General features: G+C 44.5%; 8 protein-coding genes across 8 annotated transcripts; 2 read left to right on the top strand and 6 right to left on the bottom strand.

Moving 5' to 3' along the window:
* Positions 1–474: 474 nt before the first annotated feature.
* On the bottom strand, positions 475–1,410 carry GLAREA_09541 (uncharacterized protein; the record flags this gene model as incomplete). The annotated part of the gene is made up of 1 exon (XM_008086138.1): positions 475–1,410. One exon carries the CDS (start codon positions 1,408–1,410, stop codon positions 475–477), a length of 936 nt encoding a protein of 311 aa, XP_008084329.1.
* A 762-nt stretch (positions 1,411–2,172) lies between these two features.
* Positions 2,173–2,400, top strand: GLAREA_09540 (uncharacterized protein; the record flags this gene model as incomplete). Its single annotated transcript, XM_008086137.1, has 1 exon — positions 2,173–2,400. One exon carries the CDS (start codon positions 2,173–2,175, stop codon positions 2,398–2,400), a length of 228 nt encoding a protein of 75 aa, XP_008084328.1.
* A 2,929-nt stretch (positions 2,401–5,329) lies between these two features.
* Positions 5,330–5,961, top strand: GLAREA_09539 (uncharacterized protein; the record flags this gene model as incomplete). The annotated part of the gene is made up of 2 exons (XM_008086136.1): positions 5,330–5,471; positions 5,540–5,961. 2 exons carry the CDS (start codon positions 5,330–5,332, stop codon positions 5,959–5,961), a joined length of 564 nt encoding a protein of 187 aa, XP_008084327.1.
* Positions 5,962–6,182: 221 nt separating this feature from the next.
* GLAREA_09538 (uncharacterized protein) lies at positions 6,183–7,882 on the bottom strand (the record flags this gene model as incomplete). The annotated part of the gene is made up of 3 exons (XM_008086135.1): positions 6,183–6,563; positions 6,611–7,294; positions 7,829–7,882. 3 exons carry the CDS (start codon positions 7,880–7,882, stop codon positions 6,183–6,185), a joined length of 1,119 nt encoding a protein of 372 aa, XP_008084326.1.
* A 1,050-nt stretch (positions 7,883–8,932) lies between these two features.
* On the bottom strand, positions 8,933–9,246 carry GLAREA_09537 (uncharacterized protein; the record flags this gene model as incomplete). The annotated part of the gene is made up of 2 exons (XM_008086134.1): positions 8,933–9,031; positions 9,097–9,246. 2 exons carry the CDS (start codon positions 9,244–9,246, stop codon positions 8,933–8,935), a joined length of 249 nt encoding a protein of 82 aa, XP_008084325.1.
* A 3,270-nt stretch (positions 9,247–12,516) lies between these two features.
* Positions 12,517–13,323, bottom strand: GLAREA_09536 (uncharacterized protein; the record flags this gene model as incomplete). The annotated part of the gene is made up of 1 exon (XM_008086133.1): positions 12,517–13,323. One exon carries the CDS (start codon positions 13,321–13,323, stop codon positions 12,517–12,519), a length of 807 nt encoding a protein of 268 aa, XP_008084324.1.
* A 2,274-nt stretch (positions 13,324–15,597) lies between these two features.
* On the bottom strand, positions 15,598–16,836 carry GLAREA_09535 (Multidrug resistance efflux transporter EmrE; the record flags this gene model as incomplete). Its single annotated transcript, XM_008086132.1, has 3 exons — positions 15,598–16,379; positions 16,429–16,582; positions 16,639–16,836. 3 exons carry the CDS (start codon positions 16,834–16,836, stop codon positions 15,598–15,600), a joined length of 1,134 nt encoding a protein of 377 aa, XP_008084323.1.
* Positions 16,837–17,199: 363 nt separating this feature from the next.
* GLAREA_09534 (uncharacterized protein) lies at positions 17,200–19,380 on the bottom strand (the record flags this gene model as incomplete). The annotated part of the gene is made up of 1 exon (XM_008086131.1): positions 17,200–19,380. The coding sequence occupies one exon, from the start codon at positions 19,378–19,380 to the stop codon at positions 17,200–17,202; it is 2,181 nt and encodes a 726-aa protein (XP_008084322.1).
* Between the last annotated feature and the right edge of the window lie 533 nt (positions 19,381–19,913).

Here is a 19,913-nt window from a genome sequence, read left to right as displayed (position 1 = left end):
ATCAAAACATTAGAGTGCTCTCTAATTCTCCTGGTGTTTTTCTCTTATTTCCACAATTTTTTGGGGTTGACTTCTGCTATAATTTGCGATTTCCCCGAATCCACCTTATTTTGTCCACCGCGTGGCAGTCTCCAGATATTTTCTAGTTGTCTACTCAATAATCTTACTGATTACGACGCAAGTGCGATTGTTCGGGGTCTGAGAACAATGTCCTTTGATATTAAAATCAGACTACCTCGTGGAGGACAAAATGAGTGTCAGTCACCTACCAGCTAACCTTGGAAGAATCTGATCGATTTTACTTGGCCTCAAGTTGGGAACTTGTCACCGAATTTTTGGTCTACTGGATTTCTATCAATAGATTCTAACTACTCAATTTGCTCTATTCTTCTCACTCTATTCCACTCTATCCTTCGACTTCTCCACACCTCCATCTTTATCTCTCCCCTCGCTGATACCGCTCTTTTTCCCTGGTTATTTGGTGGTGTCACTTGCGGCTATCCCATCACTGTTGTCATTAGACATCAGGTCTTTCTTCTTCCGATGCGGATTCTCCTTATCGCTACCGCTATACATTCCCTTTCGCTTTGCGCTGTCACTTGCCTTCCCATCGCTCTTGTCGTCAGACGCCAAGTTCTTCCTCTTTCGATGTGGATTCTCTTTACTTGTATCCATCTTCTCACTAGAGCCTCCATATGGTTTATCCTGCTCCACGGTCGCACGTGCGTGATCTTGATGTCCTCGATCGTGCGACTCTGGGTTCTTCCTTCCCAACTGCGCATATTTTGAGTCTACCGCCCTTTGTTGTGTACCTCTCTCGGTGTGTTGCTCTCGGTCTTTAGCACCGCGTGCATGCCCCTCATCGTCCGTCGAAGGTTCTGGCTTTGATCTGGGTTTGTTAAAAAGTTTCTGAGCTAAGTAGACCACTGGGTGCGGTTCCTTCTTTTCCTCTCGAGAGTTCTGGTAATGGTGGCCTGAAGAGTATTTCTTGTCGGCATCGTGATGGCCTTCACGACGATGACGGTCCTCATCTCGGTGCGCGGTATTATGATGGCAGTGAGGACATTGGTCGTGGTGGCTATGTGATCTGTGTTTCCTGTGTCTCCTATGTTCTGATGACGATCTTTCTTCTGAGCGACGGTCACTGGGCTCGAGTCCTCTATTTCGTTCCGCGTGGTCTCGATGTTGGCCTTCACGTGGCTCATCTGATTGTGGTCTGTATCTCCCACGTCCTGGCGATTTATCTTTCGAACGAGACTCGTTAGCTCTACGCTGTTTGTCCCGCTGCTCGTGGTTTCGATTTCGATCTGGCCGCCGTTCATTTTCTTGTTCCTCCTTCTGCTTCATGTAAAGTGCTTCTGCGATGTCGACGAGTTGGTGAGCCACCTGAAAAGCGTAATGGCTCGGCATTGTGGATTGGCACGGAGTCAGAGATTCCTTCAAGCCAGGAGCAATCTGGGATTCTGCTCCCAAGTTTAGCTCCATCAAGTTGCGAATCTCAAGGTCATTCATTATTTTGGTTGCGTGCTGTCCTTGTTTCTTTTTGTGAATAAATCAAGCTACTACAAGCTCACGACATTCATGGGAAGTCGCCATTCGTCGAACCCTGAGTATCGAGCTTGTGAGGGGTCCCAAGTTTCTTCATGACTGCGAGCAACTTCTGTTCTTGAACTACGCCTGGTTTTCCGCAGGCTGCAAAAGAATCGAAGTCCTATATTCAATTAGGTCAATATTTCAACATATAACATGATTGGATGCAGAAATACTCAAAATAACTGAAATGCAACCAAACGCTTAGCCCTAAGTAGCTGGACATGTCACTTGACCATCGCAACATTAATCAGCTGTTGCAGTTGCTATTATTGCCAAGATAGCTGGGGCGCTATCTTGGACCGCGTCGCATGATCTCTGAATTCACAGCGGCTAACCTCGCGTATTGTGATTGTTGCAAAACAGTAACCACGCACATTGGGGAAGCTATGATTCCAAAGAAATCATTTCATGTTTCAGAATGATATTAACTGATTGACGCATAAGAAATATATTTATGTGTTTCGAACTTGAGTGCTCGAATGATGATTATCATTTCGAAAGAATAAAAAAAGACTTATCTCAACCATCTGTCTTTATTTTCTCCATTTAATATCATCGAACCTTTACGCTGAGACTAACATGACGACATCGTACAAAAGTAAAGCTCCAACCGAAAGCACGGAAAACTTAATCGTTCGTAAGCAGTCTCCAGCTTCTTCTCCCGCGAATCCTGATGCCACCCAAACCTGCGTCGTCTACGAACAAGTAGGCAACATCTTCAGCGTCAAACAACTCACCGCCCTCGAGCGAGCTCGTAAGCCCACCTCCACACCCCCATCTCCCAAATCTGCTCATCTTTATCACTAGGCCACACGATCGTCAATGTGGAAGGCAAAACTCGATGTACCTTTTTCTGCATCCACGCTTCCAATGTCCCGATTGTCAGATATTATGAAGATACAGTCGGGGATGTGTGGTGGAATGTCGATTTTAAGGTTCTAGGTGTGAAGGTGTTGTATGATCGGATGAGGGGGAAGGAGTATACGCAGACTATTTATTTGAAGAAGAATGATGCGTGGACGAGGGGGCTGGAGAGAGATGTTTGTCCGGTTTTTGTGAGGCCTAGGTTTTGTTAGGGAGAGGTATGAAAAGAGGGGGGGAGAGTGTGTGGTATCTCATCTTGAAATGGCTTGGTCCTTGGATTGGATTGCGGGATGTAATGTTAGTAGGGGAGGGGTTACAGAATGCTCTGGATATTATTCTGACCACGTTCATGGAGTTGGAGCTTGAGTTGGACGATACAGGAATATTAGATCGTCAATTCCTGACCTATAAATCTCGAATTATACCAGCTTCATATGGCTCACAACCTCTCGATGGACAATCTAGGTGGCAGCAACGCGTGGTAGGCCTGTCTATCTGTTCTTTTGAAAATGTGTTTGGTAATTTTTTAACCGACTCTAAAATTTTATACTTGCCAAAGATTGTGGACAAAACATCGCATATTTCGTCGGCTATCCTGAGCCCATGTCGTGTTTCGATTACACCTTGAATTTTCAACTTTGAGTTATTCAGCGGAATAAGCTGGAAGATGATGAAGAGCGCTTTGTGGGTCCGTCATGGTTCTGTCAGTGCACTGAATAGACTGCTGATTGTGAATAGTCAATTGTAAAAGAACTACTAGTAGGCGACTGAAGATTAAGTGATGTAAAGCAGACGCCCCTATAGACTTTAAAACGGCCGCACTCACTACTAGAGTCAGTTGACTATAAGTTGGTTGTGAATGACCCGTGAACCGGAATAAACTTGCTGGAGAAGCTCAAGTCTATAAATCTGACAGCCGTAGCGGGCTTCCTTCTTTGATACTCAACTCTTGTATCAAACTTCGAGTCAAATTACCACTTTCAAATCATCACAACTGTGCGTCGGAACAACCATGTCTCCACCGACCAATCCAAATCAGATGCCTTGGTCTACGACCTAACGGCTCTCAAACTCACCAAAACCAAACTCTCTGAAACCGGTATCCATCCCCCCCCCTCCTCCGCAACCCTTCACCTCACACTAACATCCCCCCTAGAAAAACAATCCCACGCCCCCCTCCCCATCCCCGGCACCGAACTCTCCTTCCTCGTCTCCATCAAAGCCAGCGACCCCCTCGGTGGCATGGTGCCCGAATTCCACGAAATCATTTTTGGGGAGACAGAACAGGCTGATAGAGCGGCGAAGGTGGAGTACACGCAGGTGTTGTATTTGAAGAGAAGTGATTTTGAGGATGTGGTGAGGGAGGCTGAGAAGATGATGATGAAAGCGAGGGGAGGAGATGGGGGGGTGTGGAGGAAGGTGTGTGGGCGGGTTAGGTTTGTGTTCGCTTTTCTGTTTACAGAGGGGCATGGGCTGAGTTAGTTGGGGTGGGGGAAATTGGCTGGGGGGTTTTGGAGGGTCGGTGATGGTGGGTTGGTTGTGTTGGTGTGGGTGGGTGGGTTTGTGATGTATTTTCTGAGTAGATAGAATCACGAGTTGAAAATTGTTGGTTGGAATAATGTGAAACTGCTGGTTTTTGTTTTTCTGGATAGGAAAGACTGAATGGTGGTTTCGAGGGGGGCTGTTAGTTGTGTTAGGCTGACACTACCTTTTTCTTTGCTTCGTGACACGAAGAAATCAGAGTGGCCAGATATTGATTGTGAATGACCCGCACCTCTTTCCCGCAGCCGAGCGGTAAATGACTGTAGGCTGGCTGGATATGTTTAAGCCTATAAGTTCAGCAGCTATAGCGGGCTTTCACCCTTCTCATCAGAAGTCAGAGTAGCACACTACATTTACAACCTTCAATCTGCACGCCAAAAACAACATGACTACACGAACCCAAACCTCGTCTATATCCATCGTATACGACTTAACCTCCCTCACACTCACAAAAGCGTTCCTCACAGCTACGGGTCGTCCCCACTCTCTTTCTTACCTCCAGCTCGCACTAATACCATCCTCACAGAAAAACAAAACCACACTCCCATCGACATCCCTGGAAGCGAAGTAGATTTCTTTATTACGATCAAACCAGACCATTTCCCTCGGCGGGATAGTCCCCGAACATCACGACATTGATTTGTGGAGCAAGGCTTTTTCGAACAGGGACCGGGCGAATCGGGTAGTCAAGGCGCCGTATACGCAGGTGTTGTATTTGAAGAGGAGTGATTTTGAAGATGTGTTTGGGTTTTGAGGGGATATGTAGTAGTTTTTGGTTACGGCTCGTTGGTGACGAATAGGTAAAGAGTCATCATGAGTTTGATTATGGATATTGATGGCTCGATGGCCCAGAATTGTTACTTGTGATGAGAAGGGATCTAAGTGGTTTAATCGGTTAATAGAAGCTACTATTCATACAGCATCAATTATTCAATCACCAGCTCATTGCCGAAATCGATATTTTCCGACTATTCTACTCGCTGCGGAGTCTTAGTTTGATAAAAAAAGGATGAATGAGATATAGATGGAAGGGCGGGTTGAGTGACTGATGGCTGTGTTGAAAGTGAACATGTTAGGCGTAATTTAGGACTTGAAAGAATCACCAACCAACAAGTCGTTAGTTGGAGCGATGTGAGAGTCGTTCGTCTTTTTCTTTCCTGGCGTTGAATAACCATATGTTTGTTGGAAAGACCTATAAATCCGCGAGCTGTCTCAGTTTCTCCGCTTTCATTTTACTCCACTCGTTTCTGATCGGTCTCTGGACTTCTACACTCAAGTGTTCAAACATTCCACAGCTTTTATATCATCATAGTTGTGTGACGAAACCACGATGACAGATCTTGACGGCTCTTTATTCCAAAGGATGTCCTCGAAGAAAAATAATCATACCGAAAATGAAAGGAAGTCACTCGTCTACGATATTACCACAAAATATTTGACGGTGGAATGGCTCACACTTAACCAACGGCGAGGTAAGTACCCTAACCTTGACGTTTTACCCCTAACCTATAATATTACTCCAGCTAACATGTTTGAAAAGAGACCAAGGAGACCAACACATCTAACGTGTCTGATAAAGAGGCCAAGGAAACCAACGAGCCTGTGGACTTGACGTATTACCCGTATCCCATTCCAGGATGTAACAACCATATCGATGTACGTCTAACGGCCCGTGAGGCTTGGGAAGAAGAAGACAATCATCAGGTTATATGGCATCGAGTTAATTTTAGCCCGTGGCGGTTTGGTTTGAAAAGGAACGATCGCCACGCAGGCAAAGACTATACGCAAACGCTCTATATAAAGCGGTCTGAGAATTCTGAGGTGTTTGGGAGTCTGAAGCGAATTAACCCGAATGGTGAGGATATGGGGGCATTTAAGGGTAAAGAGAGCTTCTTTCCTTCAAGAATTCAGAATTCTTATTGGCAACGTCAACTTAGAATTGCGGCTGCAGAAGACATCTAGATAGTTTTCTTCATTAATGTTCCATTGAGTATTTTGGAGTCTCTAGAAATGGAATTTGCACTCCCACCTACCGGTTCTTTTAAATGTCCCATCTGCAAACACGTTATCGGAGTTTCTCACCAACACTAAGCCAGTAAAGCAGTTGTGCCACGAGTATATAATATAGTCCCCTACTCCAACTATTAGACAATAGATCACAGTACCTCTCGAAACCGTGAGGGTTATGTCGGGGTGAATGTAAATCTTGAGGTGATTATTGGCTGTCGGTGATATAACTTCAAGATTACCAATTTGGGTTGACCGAGCTCCAGGGCGCGGAAGTAGAAGAAGGTGAGTTTGGTTTGAAATATCCGTCCCGTAATTTTGATCTCACCAGAGGAGACTGCCCCAAAAATGTTCATCCCATCTGGAACGCAAAACGCATTTTCCACATCTGCCCAAGTCTCTAGATGAGTGTCCTCACCGTAGAATCTGGTAACAATGATGTCAGGGAAGGGTTTGCCTGAAGTGGCTTCTAGGGAGACTCGAGACCGACTAGGAGCTCTGTAAGGGATAACGCGCTGGGATCTTGGGCTCAAAAAGCTGACTGACCACATGAGTCCCTGTGGCAATGAGTTTTCCCACAGGCCTGCCAGATATCTTCACTAACACAAGACGCTTTGCTAGCTATCCCCGCTAACGCTGGTAAAAAGTCCATTTTGTTGGTGATATTTCTCCTCCAGTAGAGATTAAGCACAGTTTTCCAACTAGCGTTTTGAATGTGGGGATCTTCAGCATTGATGTATAACCACAGAGCCTTTTGTGCGTTTGTGAAAAAGCCTTTTCCCTCTCCGGTAATGCCGCGGTACACAGTTTCACATTCAAACTGATATGCCTGCTCACAATGCCAGAAAAGCTCGTGCTGAGTGAAATGCACCATTCTCGTAGGGAGTGCTTGTTCTTGCGTAGTCAATGCTCGCTTTTGTAGTGGCTGGATCACCTTCCCTTTCACAATCTCGAAAGGATCAGCATGGATGATGTTGTGGTAGACATAAACCGCAGACACATCGCCGTTACATCCAACAATGCGTGCAAACGAATTTCGAGCTTCATGCAGATTTTGCTTGTCGAGATTTTTGTAATCTTCATCGTCGACTGCGCACATTGCATTGATCCAGAGATAATTCAAACCCACATCTCGTGTGACTGTAACAGCATCCTGGAAAGTTCCAGGAATATCAGCGAAACTGATCCTCCGTTGTCTCTCGAGGTAATTCTCCTTAGTTGTTTTTAGAGCCACATCGCCTCCCCAACAATGACTAAGTGCAAGATAAGGAACGGTTTTTGGAAAAGGCTTTCAGAGCATATCAGTCGAATCTTGTTCCCATCTTCTGCGTTGTCTTGCTTGCTAACAACGAGCACACTCGACGGCATTGGGATTAATCCTGATACACAAGAATGAAAAGAATCGCATTTTCTGATCCAGTCCATCAACGGTCTGAGATACGTCTTCAATCTACTTCTATGCGCTGGTATTTTGTCGGCCACACTGGGAGACACGGAAGGGCGTCCGTCTGGGAGCTTGAAGAAACCAATATTAAAGTGATGGAACGGATCTTCTTTTAACTTTCTCGTGGGATTCCAGTCAGAAGGACGCAATAAGTTCCGATGCTCCCACAACAGAATGCGGACTGGAAACTCGGGCCGAATCTCTCCATATATATGTCCAGTTGATGTCTGCGGAACCTCCGTTACACACTCCTCGTGATACCCTGAGATATAACAACTTGCATTGTTGACAGCCAGCTCTCATAGTCCTTTGCAATACAGAAAGATTAGTAGGTTCGTGGTTCTCCAGCGATGTAACTGTACATATTTTGTCACATACATCGCAAGATAGTAGATGATCTGGCGATACATGGATCTGAGGAGGTTGGCTCATGATTGGGTGGTCTGAAATTGTGAGGACTGAACCGTCCGATGTCGCGTGTACTGTATCCCGGTTCTCCGTCATTTTTGGATATGATTATTTTTGAGGAGATCCACGTAGAATAAAAAATGCTCGTTTTACCTCCCCCGCAGTTGAAGCCTAAAGCAGCGTTGTGCAACGCTGGTGCTGTGGAAGTCAAATTCTCGTGTTTCACAGAACTTTCGTCAAGCTAAACGACACACGCGTAACTGACAAATAATACTACGAATTGAATACTTATGAAAAGATTTGTCAAATGCACGTGGGTGCCTGGTTCAATTCGGTGCTCTCGATGGATAGTTATCCATTACCTTCGGGGCCAATCCATAATCAGCTATTAGAAAAGTTGCCTTATCTAATTCACTCCAATCCAGCCTAACTACTAATTATCCACTAGTTGACTATCCATCAAGAGCGCTGGCTTACTCATTGCAACAGAAGCGATGTTATCTGATGTACAATTGTGAAGCCTTCGTGAGCCTTAGCTATCAATGATTTGCTTACAAAATTCAACATTAGCTCTTTCTTTCGTAGGGAATGATATTAATCGATTTACGTATTTACAATAAGTTATCATGAAGCTGACTCGAGTTTTCGCGAGATAGCGCCAAGCCTCGCTAAGTCTTTTGAGGGGGTCCTCGAGCTCGAGGACGACTTTTCGCCTTTTTTGATATTTCTTAACAATTAAGCTTCGAGGTACAACAAAAACGTAGATTAATCTATTTATTTTCTACTCTAATATCTGCCGTGCAAGTAATGGGACCCTATTTCTGATAAACCGACGGTAGTGCAAACTATTTTTTACCGAAAACCTTGAACCCTCTCGCGATAAGCGAAATTCCGATTTTGAGTATTTTACACTACTCGACAACGACGCTCTATAAAGACTAGCCCGTAATACACGGTAATCCCTCGTGATATGGGGATAAAATGTAAAATATAACTCAGTGATTGTGAAGGTAGACCTGAGCCTGGCTGGCTCAGGTAACCTTGGTGTGACGCCACGTGACTGCTCAATCGGGACTACTTTACATGCCTAGCCAATGAAGTGACCTTGTGTCCGCCGACAAGAATCATCTCTACACGGCTACTCATCTCTATATACATCGCTTCGTGGCTACTCTGAATATTAACATTGTCTCAAGCTTATGGGAGTAGACGATTATTCAAGATCGCTTGTGTTTTACTTCGACACCGTTGATATAGATGGCGGCAATGATCCGACGGCTGTTTCGTTTCCAATAATTCGTCAACGCGTGCGCATCGTAGTCGAAACCCGTCTGCTGAGCTAGGAGTTCTGCTATACCTCCCGGAGTTTCTCTTGGGTATGTGGCCATGATATTCCTCAACTTCACCTCTTCATGTGCGTCCCAGACTCTGGTTGAGGTCGAATGCAACTCGTCGCTTTAGTTCGAGGCTATGTCGCCGGGACGTACACGATATTTCGCGGAGATGCGCTTGGTATACATACAATCCGCATCGACATATCGAAAACTTGCCGCCATCACGTACCTGTATCTGCTTAGGATATAGGCAGGCCTGATATCAGCCAGGTAAACACAGAAGCGGACAGCCTTGCCAGGACCGACCTTTGCGATCATTTCCTCCCCATAGTCTTGGCACATGCTACGCAGTTTATCTCTAGCCCTTTGGTTGTTTCCGGAAGTCTTGAACTCTGAGGAAAACAAATCGGTGATGTCGTCCAAGGAGAAGGATTCGCATTCGTCATGAACAGCCAAGGCATCTAACAAGAGCTGCAGTTCTGGCCGGCTGTATGGTTTATAGCCCTGGGTGATTTTTTTTTGGGCAGCATTATATGGGGGGTCTTATCTAGTGTCCTATTGATGTGTTATTGTGAGGAACTACTTGAGAAGAGGGAAGCTCCTAGCACGGATTTATACTGCGTTCTTCCAAAGGGCTGTGAATCAAATGCAGTTGAGTTTGAATAACATTTCTTCCCGTTGCGACGCTACTTTGGTTGGATGACATCATTTTAGTACAAATCAATCCCTTTCATCGAACCACATCACTTCTTTTAAAACACAACATATCTTTTTAATCACATCACTTCCGATGGATGAACAGACTCAAATCCGTTGATCATCATGAATGTCCGTCTCATCGCTCAAATTCCCAGGTCCAGTTATACAGATTCCCTTACCAGTAGACACTATTTACCTACATTACCTTTTTCTAGTCGAGCTGTGACCTCCTTCTAAATCCGGACTAAAAACAGATATGATAAAAAGGCCGCCAGAACCTAAACCAAAAACCCAATCACAAGATTTCACCGCACGTGTAGTAATGTTTAAAGCTGTGGAAAATGTAACAATGTAACAAAAAAGATAGATGTTACACATAGTTGGAATATGTGTGCTTGTACACTAATCCAGCAAGGATGCATTAGCTTTACGACGCAAACGCAAAACAATCTCAAACACAAAACTTTTTAACCCCATGTTATATCAGACGATAAAAATAGTAAAGTTTATATTTGATCTTCCTAGGGGAGTAAATAAGATTGTTAACGCAATACAAATAATAATAGTATAAATAATTTTGACAAGAAGTGGACGCAGATTCGTTCATCGAGATATTGGATGAATTTCCTGATGCGGAAGACGAAACCAAGAAGTCGGAAGAGAAGGCGAGATTTCTGAGTACAGAAGATTCACCCACATATCGTCTATGTCGCCAAGGAAGACAACATAGACGTACTCTATCTTGTAGAGACACAATTAGAAGGTAGATCGGACTCTTCTATTCATTTTGATAATCAATCACATGCTACAAACAGCGTTTGACCCTTTTCCGTGCCCAGGCGTGGAAAACGGTGTTCTTCTGTCCATAGATAGAAGGGAGAAGAAACTTTCTAACATTCCAAAGAGCGAAATCGATTTTGAATACCACTTCGACAAATATTGGCGAAATGTGCTTCGCGACCGCCGTGATAAGAGGACCTATACTCGGGTGATACTTACAGAGATTAAAGGCCACTTGCTACCTGCTACCAAGGTTGAAAATGAGCTTGAGTCCAGTCAGAGTGCACAGGATCCCACCAAAGCCAAAGTGGACGAGCAAAAAATATTGGACTATGAGCAACTTAAAGCTCGCAACATTGAGAATAGTGTAGAGTTTTCTCGGTTTAGTCAATTTCAAGGAGAAAATTATAGTGACCCTTCTTCATGCAGGGATAGTGGTCTGAATCAAATCTGAGTGTGGAAGATATAAAAGATACTTATTTCCAGGTTGTTCAATTAGCTTGCGGAATGTCTAAACAATGGCCGAGACATATTTGGGAGATAATGACCGTCTGATATAGTGCGGGATCGGGTTATCAGGCTTTCTATAAATGACAGTCTGTTGACTTAAAATCACGTGTAATCTTCTATCGGCTTAGTTCCATATACCCCTGTATATATACCTCGTACGAGCTCTGCTCACTTACTCTCCTTTAGACATCTCAATTGATGACGACGTCTTCCGGGGACTGGGGTAGGCGCTTAGCATGGTGCGGGATCGGGTTGTCAGATAAACTGGATAGAAAAGTCAAATTTGGTCGAGGATTTCGATGTATGAAAATAGAAACATCGATACTTTTCACACACTCAACTTCTTCAAAACATCTTACGGTATAGACAAATCATTGAAAAAAGGAATTTTGAGCTTGCGAAATTACTGTCTGAATCTGTGTGGTTGCGTACTTCCGTGGAACTCATGATTAAGTCCAAACTTGATTTTGAGCTATACAAAAACGTGATAGAGTTTTCGAAAGAAATCTACCGCCGCATGACCATTTATCAATTTTCGTAATTACACGTTGAGTAAAATCTCTCCCGCTCTCTGAAGAAATCAAATCCTCTCTTCTCTCTTTATCATCTGAATGTTGTTATGTCCGTGTGATTTCTGAGGCACTAGAATCTATATGGAAAACTTTAGTCCACATACGTTCCACGTTAGCTGTAGGTGAAACTTTACCAAATTCAAATTATAGCACGTGTTGCTCTGAAAAGTGAATAATTCGGAGATATTTACGATAATTGCAGAACGTACGTAAATAATAACTTATTTTCCCGCACCCTCGAATCAATACTCCATGGTTAATAGCTAGCATCCCCGCCAGAAATCGAAATCCATCCTGCAACTAAATGATATTCCATAGTAAACCTGTCAGCAATTTAAGGCCCCCCACCTCTGTTCAAATCATCGTCAAAGTAAAAACCCAGATCCCTATTCATCCAGACCCTGAACTAGACCACACTTTTGATAAAAAATTCGTCAAAGAATCGCGGAAAGTACTATGTTGTCGTGTCACTCAGACTCTTCTTCAATATTATCTTGACCAGATCCTCTCCCACATCACCACCCGCTATCTACTTGCTGTTTTGCCTCTTATGAGAGGGACTTCGATCTTCAGTGGTTGCTTTTCGTTTGGTAAGTGTCGATTTGTTGATACCCTGGGCTGTGTCATTATCTAATTTGGCGGCCTTGGGATTTTCGAGCCCAGCCCCATGGCTCAATGATGAAGAGGCTCCTCCTTCAAGACTATCCAATTCAGTGGCCTCGTGATTATTGAGCCCAGGCCTAGGAATCAATGACGAAGAAGCTCATCCTTGGAGGCCATCCGAATCCAAGAGGTGACAAATTAACAATGTTGTTTCGTCATTGTACGCTTCGATTTTGCATTTTTCTGTGCTTGGAACAAGCAGTCCGTCTGATCCAAAAACCACGCCCGCCCGTGCAAGTTGACTTAATCTCAACCCTGGCGGTGGTCTCTCATTGTTATACGCTTTGAGCAGCCCCGCCGCCATTTTCACGTCGCCCGGTGTGAAAGATTTAGCTGTTCTTCCTCGTCGCGTATTCTTCTGCCTGGACAGCCTGGTCATTGTACTTAGATTGATTAACTTGATAGCCTGGACAACGTCGAAATTTTGGGAAATCCTATGGAGATGTCGGCAAGAATGATAAGAAATTGAGTTTTCCTGGTTGAGGTTTAAATGCGTTTTGACAAATTTTTGTCCTCGTCGCGAAAACCACTTCAGCGTGATTTGCGCAATATACTTGATCCTTGGATCGGCTGTTTTATAAATATCTGCTAATCGTGATACGAAGCGTGGCTGCTCACTTTCAAATTCTCTAAGATTTTCGGGGATATCGAGACGTCTGAGTTGGATGAGACATTGATGCAAATGTATGATCTCTTCCTCCTCACGCTTACGCTCAAATCTCCTCCCTTCGAACATGATCTTATCATATACTGCTAGTGTAAGAGCATTATCATTACGCCAAGCTAATTCTGCCACAATGTCTTCGGCTTTGTCGTAATATTGTTCGTCGATAGTAATTGAAAATGGATTGTATTTGAGCCAAGTGGATACAGGCACGAACTTGACTTGGGGGGTGGGGTTGGTCATTTTCGCTATCTGCAATGTATTAGCTAGAAACCAGAGTAAAACGAATATTATCGATCGCCTCAAGCTGGCGACATACCTGAAACTCGGTAATGTGTAAAATAGTGCGTATGTCCTTTGTAATAATGAGTATTCAGATCTGTCGTTCGATATGATCAGTCTTCTGATGGGAGATCGAACATATTGATACGCCGTTAGATCTGTCGTTTGATATGGCTAGTCCTCTGATGAGAGCTTGAAGATGAGTAAACTTATACTGAGAGTAAAGGAATTGCTGTAAAGTATAGGAACAGACCACTTGGGTATTAGAAGTGGGTCATGGGATCCTCGGCTCGCCCTCGAATTGTAATTTTGGCAGGGTCGACCTTCTGTCCGAAGGTTAAAGATGAAGTAGAGTGGGTTCTACAACCGACGACCTTTCGTTGTGGGTATACTTTCTGTGCCTCAAGTCCTTTTTAGATGCTCTGAATCAAGGGTCAAGTTGAAGACTGAACAAAAGTTGATGAGTTGATCTGAACTGAGATACGGTGTGCGAGATGACCTCAGGAATAAATTTTGGAATTTCCCACGATATTCTGCAGTGCCAGCACTGTTGAGATTGGCAGTGAATTCAATGTTCCCAAGTATGAGTGGATTTTGGTAATCTCATATGCGCTGATCACACTCAGCATTTATGATTCTTGGTACTCGTTGGCAACAGAGGATGCTTTCTTTCCGCCATATGTCTAGAAAATCATTCCTTTCACCTTCCACATGTTGACCGAGTGTCTTTGAATCTCTGAGTCAATTTTAGCACCGGGTATTCATGTGTTGGTTATGAATATCCAAAAGTTTCTCCTTGTGGTCACACTGGTCACCGGTCTAATGACAAAACCCCATATGTTAGTTGTGAGTTTCCAACATTTTCTCTTTGTGGTCATGGCTAATGATAAAACACCACATGTTCAACAGTATGTGAATAAGAAGATGTTGGTTTGAAATCAATAAATTCCGGCTTCCTGCTCATTTTGCCCTTTTTCTTTTACCTCACTTTGACCATCATACACACTTGAGCTCAAGTAGAAGTCTGGATCCCAACAACGTCTTTCTTTCACAGTTCCAACTACGAACATCACCTTGCTATTATACATCTAAGACAACGACACGAAATGTCTGAAGGACCATCCTCACTTCCCCAAGATTCATGAAAAAAATGAAAAAAATGGGTCCTGATGAATGCATTGATGAGGGCAAGGAATACTGGCACACCAAACATGTTACATGGGGGGTTGAAGGTGATGTCGGTGAACCAGGTCGTTCAAACACCCATCCGTTCATCATTTACAAAAATTACGAGTTCTTTGTCCATACAATTAGGCCTGAACACATTGAAAGTAAATTATCCCCTCTGGTATGTCGCTCACAATGGTAACCTGATCACTATAGAATACAAATATATCGAGTGCGCGGGCAGATCTCCCACTCATAAAATATCTCTCTCAGCCGACGCAAACAAAACCTTGGAGGCTCCTATCGAGATCGATTTTGGGAAAATTAATACTCATAAATGGCTTCACGTGGGTGAAGATCGCGAAGCTGCGTGCGAATATACACAAGCTATTATGGTTGACATCCAATCGCTATCTGCGCCCAGAATCACTGGTTGGAAATAGCTTATCGACATCATCGGCATGATATAATCCATTGGCATCGCTCAGTCTACAGAGGTTTCGGTCAGTCTAGGACTGACAGAAAAGACCAAGATAAATTACAAAGAACTTGAATGAGCTAATGCGCGATGTGGATATCTATAGCTCTGGAAATTAAACCTGATGTACCGGGATTACAGATCTGGTTTTTGTTGTTCGCTGGGGTTATACTTTCCTTTTGGTCAGAAGCTTGTGGGGGGACAGAAACATTTCTTTTTCATATTTGTAAAACAGGATTATTGGATGTTGGGATGGAGATTGAGATACATAGTTCGTGAAATGGTGTGGTTTAGAATGTTTGTGGTTGGGAGTTTTTGGGGTGTATATTTAGAAATTCTATAGACAAATATGCGAGATGTAGGGAAATCGATGTGTTTTATTAATCTTCAAGCCGCACCGATGAGAATATCGTACTCTATCAAGAATGATTAAGAGGTAAACCATCGTGATGCGGATATGAACACAAGTCTGAGCCGCTACGTGGAGTCTGCGATCCTCTTTTCTTTCAAATTGTCACAGAATTCAAAGAGGTATTAGGATGAATGATACTGTAATATCGTGTACAATTTCAGCCTTTGACGACTCACAACTAAACACCAACACTCCCCCTCCTCACAGCCTCCTCACTCCCGTCAGTCTGCGTGCCAAGTAACGCACTCTCCTCATCCACACTCTTGCCAGGAACTTTAGCAACTGTTGGCTTATGCAGCGCACTCCAAAGCGTACTTCCAATCACTATCACACCACCAAAGATACTCCATGCACCAGGCAACACACCCCAAATCGCCCAATCGAATCCCAACGCCATCAGAATCTGTGTATACAACATGCTTGTCGCTTTACTGGTTCGATCAAGTTGCAATCCGGCCGTGAGTAAGAATTGTAGGATAAATCCCCAGATACCCAGGAGAATCAGGAGAACCCATTCTTTAGCGCCGTGAGGCATGATGAATGAGATGCCGGGTGTGAAAAGCAGGAATAAGGTAGAAACTACAGTCGAGAGAAAGGCGAAGTAGTTGACGGACATGAGCGCGTGGGCGCGGTTACCGATGACACGGATGGTCGTATAAGCTCCTGCTGCACCGAAGACTCCTATAAGGGAGACGGCTATGGCGATGAGGCGTTGAGCTGGTGTTACTTTGTCCACATCTCCGGCTTTCAGGATGTTGAGCTTTGAAGGGTCGATGTCTGAGCCAAAGATGAAGGCGGGATGAGCGATGATGATGACACCAGCTAAGGCGATGAGACCAGCGATGAACTCTTGGAGGGTGAAGCGTTCTGAGAGGAAGAGCGAACACGCTAGAGCGGTACAGATGGGAACGAGGAAGCGGAAGACTGTTGCTTCAGCTAGAGGCAGGTAGTGTACTGAGTCTATTGTTGTGTTAACGGTGCTTTGGTGAGGAAAGGGGAGGCAAAGTACAATAGAGACAGAATAATCCTCCGAATCCGAAGCAGGCACGTTGGACCAACCAGGGTCGAACTGCTGGGGCGCCGAATGGAAAGTCTGGGACTTTGGTGTACCACATGTATGCACTGCTTAGGATAAATGTGATGCCCATTCGAAATACAATGACCTAGTTTCGTATTAGTCATATCGTCTTTTGGGACGGGATTTTTTGAGGGCAAATACTTGGAAAGGATGCATTTGATGATCACCCTGTTGGAGAAATCGGGCCATTGCATCCATTGATGAACCGAAAAGTTCGGCACAGAGGATCAAGAGGGCACCTTTGTTGTTTTCGAAAGTGGTTTTGTACCATGGTTGTGGTCGTGGTTGTGAGTTGTCGAGGAGAGGGTCAGATTCTGAGATCGGTGGTGGAGGTGACATTTTTAATTTAGGAGATACAATGATTCTACTTGATAAGAGCAAAAGATGTTTAAATAGGAGAACGTGCTAATTATACTGTTGTTATAGGTATGTGTATGAGGGTGAGTTGGAAGTAAATTTTGCTTTAGTAAGAAAACCCCACCCTTGCCCGGCTCGGCCCGCTCGATTCGAGACCTTCAGGCCTGGCGGTGAAGTGACTAATACTAGACGCACGAGACAAAGATGTCGTGGAATTTTGGAATCTAGATTCCAAGGACTCATACAATATCCTCCCCCAAAAGAACCGTAGTTCGCTTGTTCAGTAAATCACTTGAATCTAAAAGAATGCCTGCTGGAAATATGATTTTTCGATTCAACTTTTGATTACCTCTTACTCTTCTTCTTGAAACTTTCAACAAGGCTATTCAGTGATTCCTTGCCCGCTACATCGTCAACCTTCCGCTTTTTCTCCTTCTTCGGGACCACATCGACTTCAAGAGCTGCCTCATCACCACCCCTAACTTTTCGACCTTCCTCCAAAAGCTTCTTCATACCCTCAGTACCCTTGAATTTTGGGTTGGATGGATCAATAGCGAATTCATGGTTCCCAAAAAGACGGCCGGCAAATCTTTCATCAGCAACATCCATGCTGAACCCCTTTTGCAGGCCACCCCGCTTGCTACCATCCTCTCCTAAGGCGGTTTTAGACTTCTTTGATTTTCCGGACTTCTTCGCTCTCTTCTCGGCTCTGGCGATTTCGTTAATGTCGAAGTGGTCGAGGTTCTGATTGGCAATCTCCTCAGATGTTGTAGGTTGCATAAGCAATTCAAGTTGTGATTTTTCGGCGGCTTTCGCAGCAGACTCAGCTTCCTTTGCCGCTCGGCGAGCAAGACGCTCTGCTTTCTTCTCGCTCTTGGGCTTCTCAACCTTCGCTTGAGCTTCACCAGCAGCAAAGAATGGGTCGTTGAATCCGAGGTCATCATTCTCTGCTTCAGCTTCCGCTTCGGGGGTAGGTTCAGCCACAGCGTTGGGATCACGCTTTGCTTTGTTTTTCTCCTTTCTCCTAGCCTTTCGCTCCTTTTCCTTTCGGACGTATGCTTCCGCCGTAGTCTCCTCAATGATGGGCTCATTCTCAAAGACGCCGTTACCAGATCTTTCGGATGTGAGACCTGACGTGAACGTGATTTCCATGTCACCAACTGGCGCTGATGACTTCTTCTTCTTCGAAGATGGTGTAGGTTCATCCGTTAGACCAAGGGCGGCCCGCATTTTCTGCCTTGCCAACTCCTTTTTAGTAAGTTTTGGCGCTTCAGATACTTCCTCATCGATCTTTCCTTCTTCAACGACCTCGACTTCATGGTCCGACCCATCTTCTGAATCACTTCCCAAATATGCTCGCAGGTCGTTTTCTCCAATCTCGGCTCGACTACCCGTAAACGCACGTCTAATGGCGTCTTTTCGGGTAGCCTCCTCAGGGTCCATATCCCAAGTCAATTTGACTTTGGAGTGTTGTAAAGCATCCGTTACGAATTCCGTTGGCCGATATCCAGGGGGGACAGCATCACATTCATCTCGAGGCTTGTCGTCAAAGTCCACTCCGTCAGGAATAAACCGAAGATCAAAGAAGTTTGCTGAGGAGAGGTACTCGGCGCCATCAGTCGACTCGTAGATCTTCTGCGCTGTAGCCTTGTCCGAGCATTCGACAACAGCGTAGTAATAGCGCAACCGCTCAAGCTGGTACTGTCGTAACGCAGCTCCATCAAAATCTTCCCCTCCATCTTCCCTTTGCAAGTCCTTCTTGATTTCCTCATCCAATTCCTCATCATCCTCACTGTCTTCCGAGTCCGATTCCCATTCCTCTTCCTCCGCTTGCTTTTGTGTGAAAATTTCTTTCGGAGGTCCCTCAAGCTCTTCTCGCTCCATTCTCTCTTTGCCAAATTCGCTAGGGTATATCGAAATCTTATGTATCTTCCCGCCTGGTCTAACAAAGCTTGAGAAAACTGCCATTAAATCTGATGATCGTATGTTGTCCCAATCCAAATTTACAGCTGCAAATCTTGACGTGACTTCTCCCATTTCGACACCCGCTTGTTCAGCTTGCATATCCGGAAATTCTGCCTCCTCAATTTCGACCCCACCATCTTCTTCGTCTTCCTCCTCATCTTCATCGTCCGAGGAGGAAAATCCCCCACCTCTTGCAGCATCGTATTTTGCGTCCGCATTCTTCAATTGTGCCTCAACAATGTCGTCATCTTCTACCTCTATATCTCCTTCAATCTCTTCTTCCTCCTCGGCTTCCTCCTCGTCCGGCACATAAAGCCTTTCCAGAGCCTTCTTCTTGCCCGCACTACTCAGCTTGCGTCCATATCGATCGACCTTTGCTGTATTCGAGAAATCTTCATCTTGAAGCATGCGCGAGAAACGCTTATCGATCTTTGTGCGTGTATGCTTCTTTGAAGGCAAGCGGAATCGAGGGTCGGTACTGAAATTGGAGAATCGTGCATCGTCAATGGATGTCGAAGGTGCAGCGGCAGATGCGCCTTTGGGCGGTTTTTGTTTCGGCATTTATGCGAAAGATTATATGATTGCAATCGTGAAAATGTTCGTTGTGAACTGGAGTTGAATCTCCTGTTCCACGTTTTGTTGCTTCGTCGTTCCTTTGCGCTCAGAAGGCTAGTGGTACCGGTTGTTTATACAAAGTATCGTAACTGATGGACTTTTGGAAACCATCAAAGACTGAAGATGCTAAAGATTCAAATACAAGTTGCAGGTAAGTACCATTCTGCACATTAAGTGAAAATTACTTCCTAGATCGAGAAAGCAAAGGGTTCAACTTTTTCTGCCAAGGCGGTGTACAATGAGGGACCAGAACTTAACAGTGGGGCCATGTTTGAGCGAAAGCTTAGTGCAAATTCCAGGTTAATGCAGATACTGGTAGCTATTTCTCGGCTTTCTCAACTGGATAACCTATCAACCTAGAAATGAAGGCTTTCGTACAGTAAATTACATTACTTGTCGCCCCGAAATATTTCGAAAGGACCTCTCTAATTCAACTCAGGATGGTTGCTAAAGTGTACGTACGAAAGGTACCAAGGGTT

The sequence above is a fragment of the Glarea lozoyensis genome (genome assembly GCF_000409485.1).
Source record: "Glarea lozoyensis ATCC 20868 chromosome Unknown GLAREA4, whole genome shotgun sequence".
Classification (NCBI taxonomy): domain Eukaryota; kingdom Fungi; phylum Ascomycota; class Leotiomycetes; order Helotiales; family Helotiaceae; genus Glarea; species Glarea lozoyensis.
The sequence above is the reverse complement of the archived record's forward strand: the minus strand, read 5'-3'. Positions and strand labels throughout refer to the sequence as shown.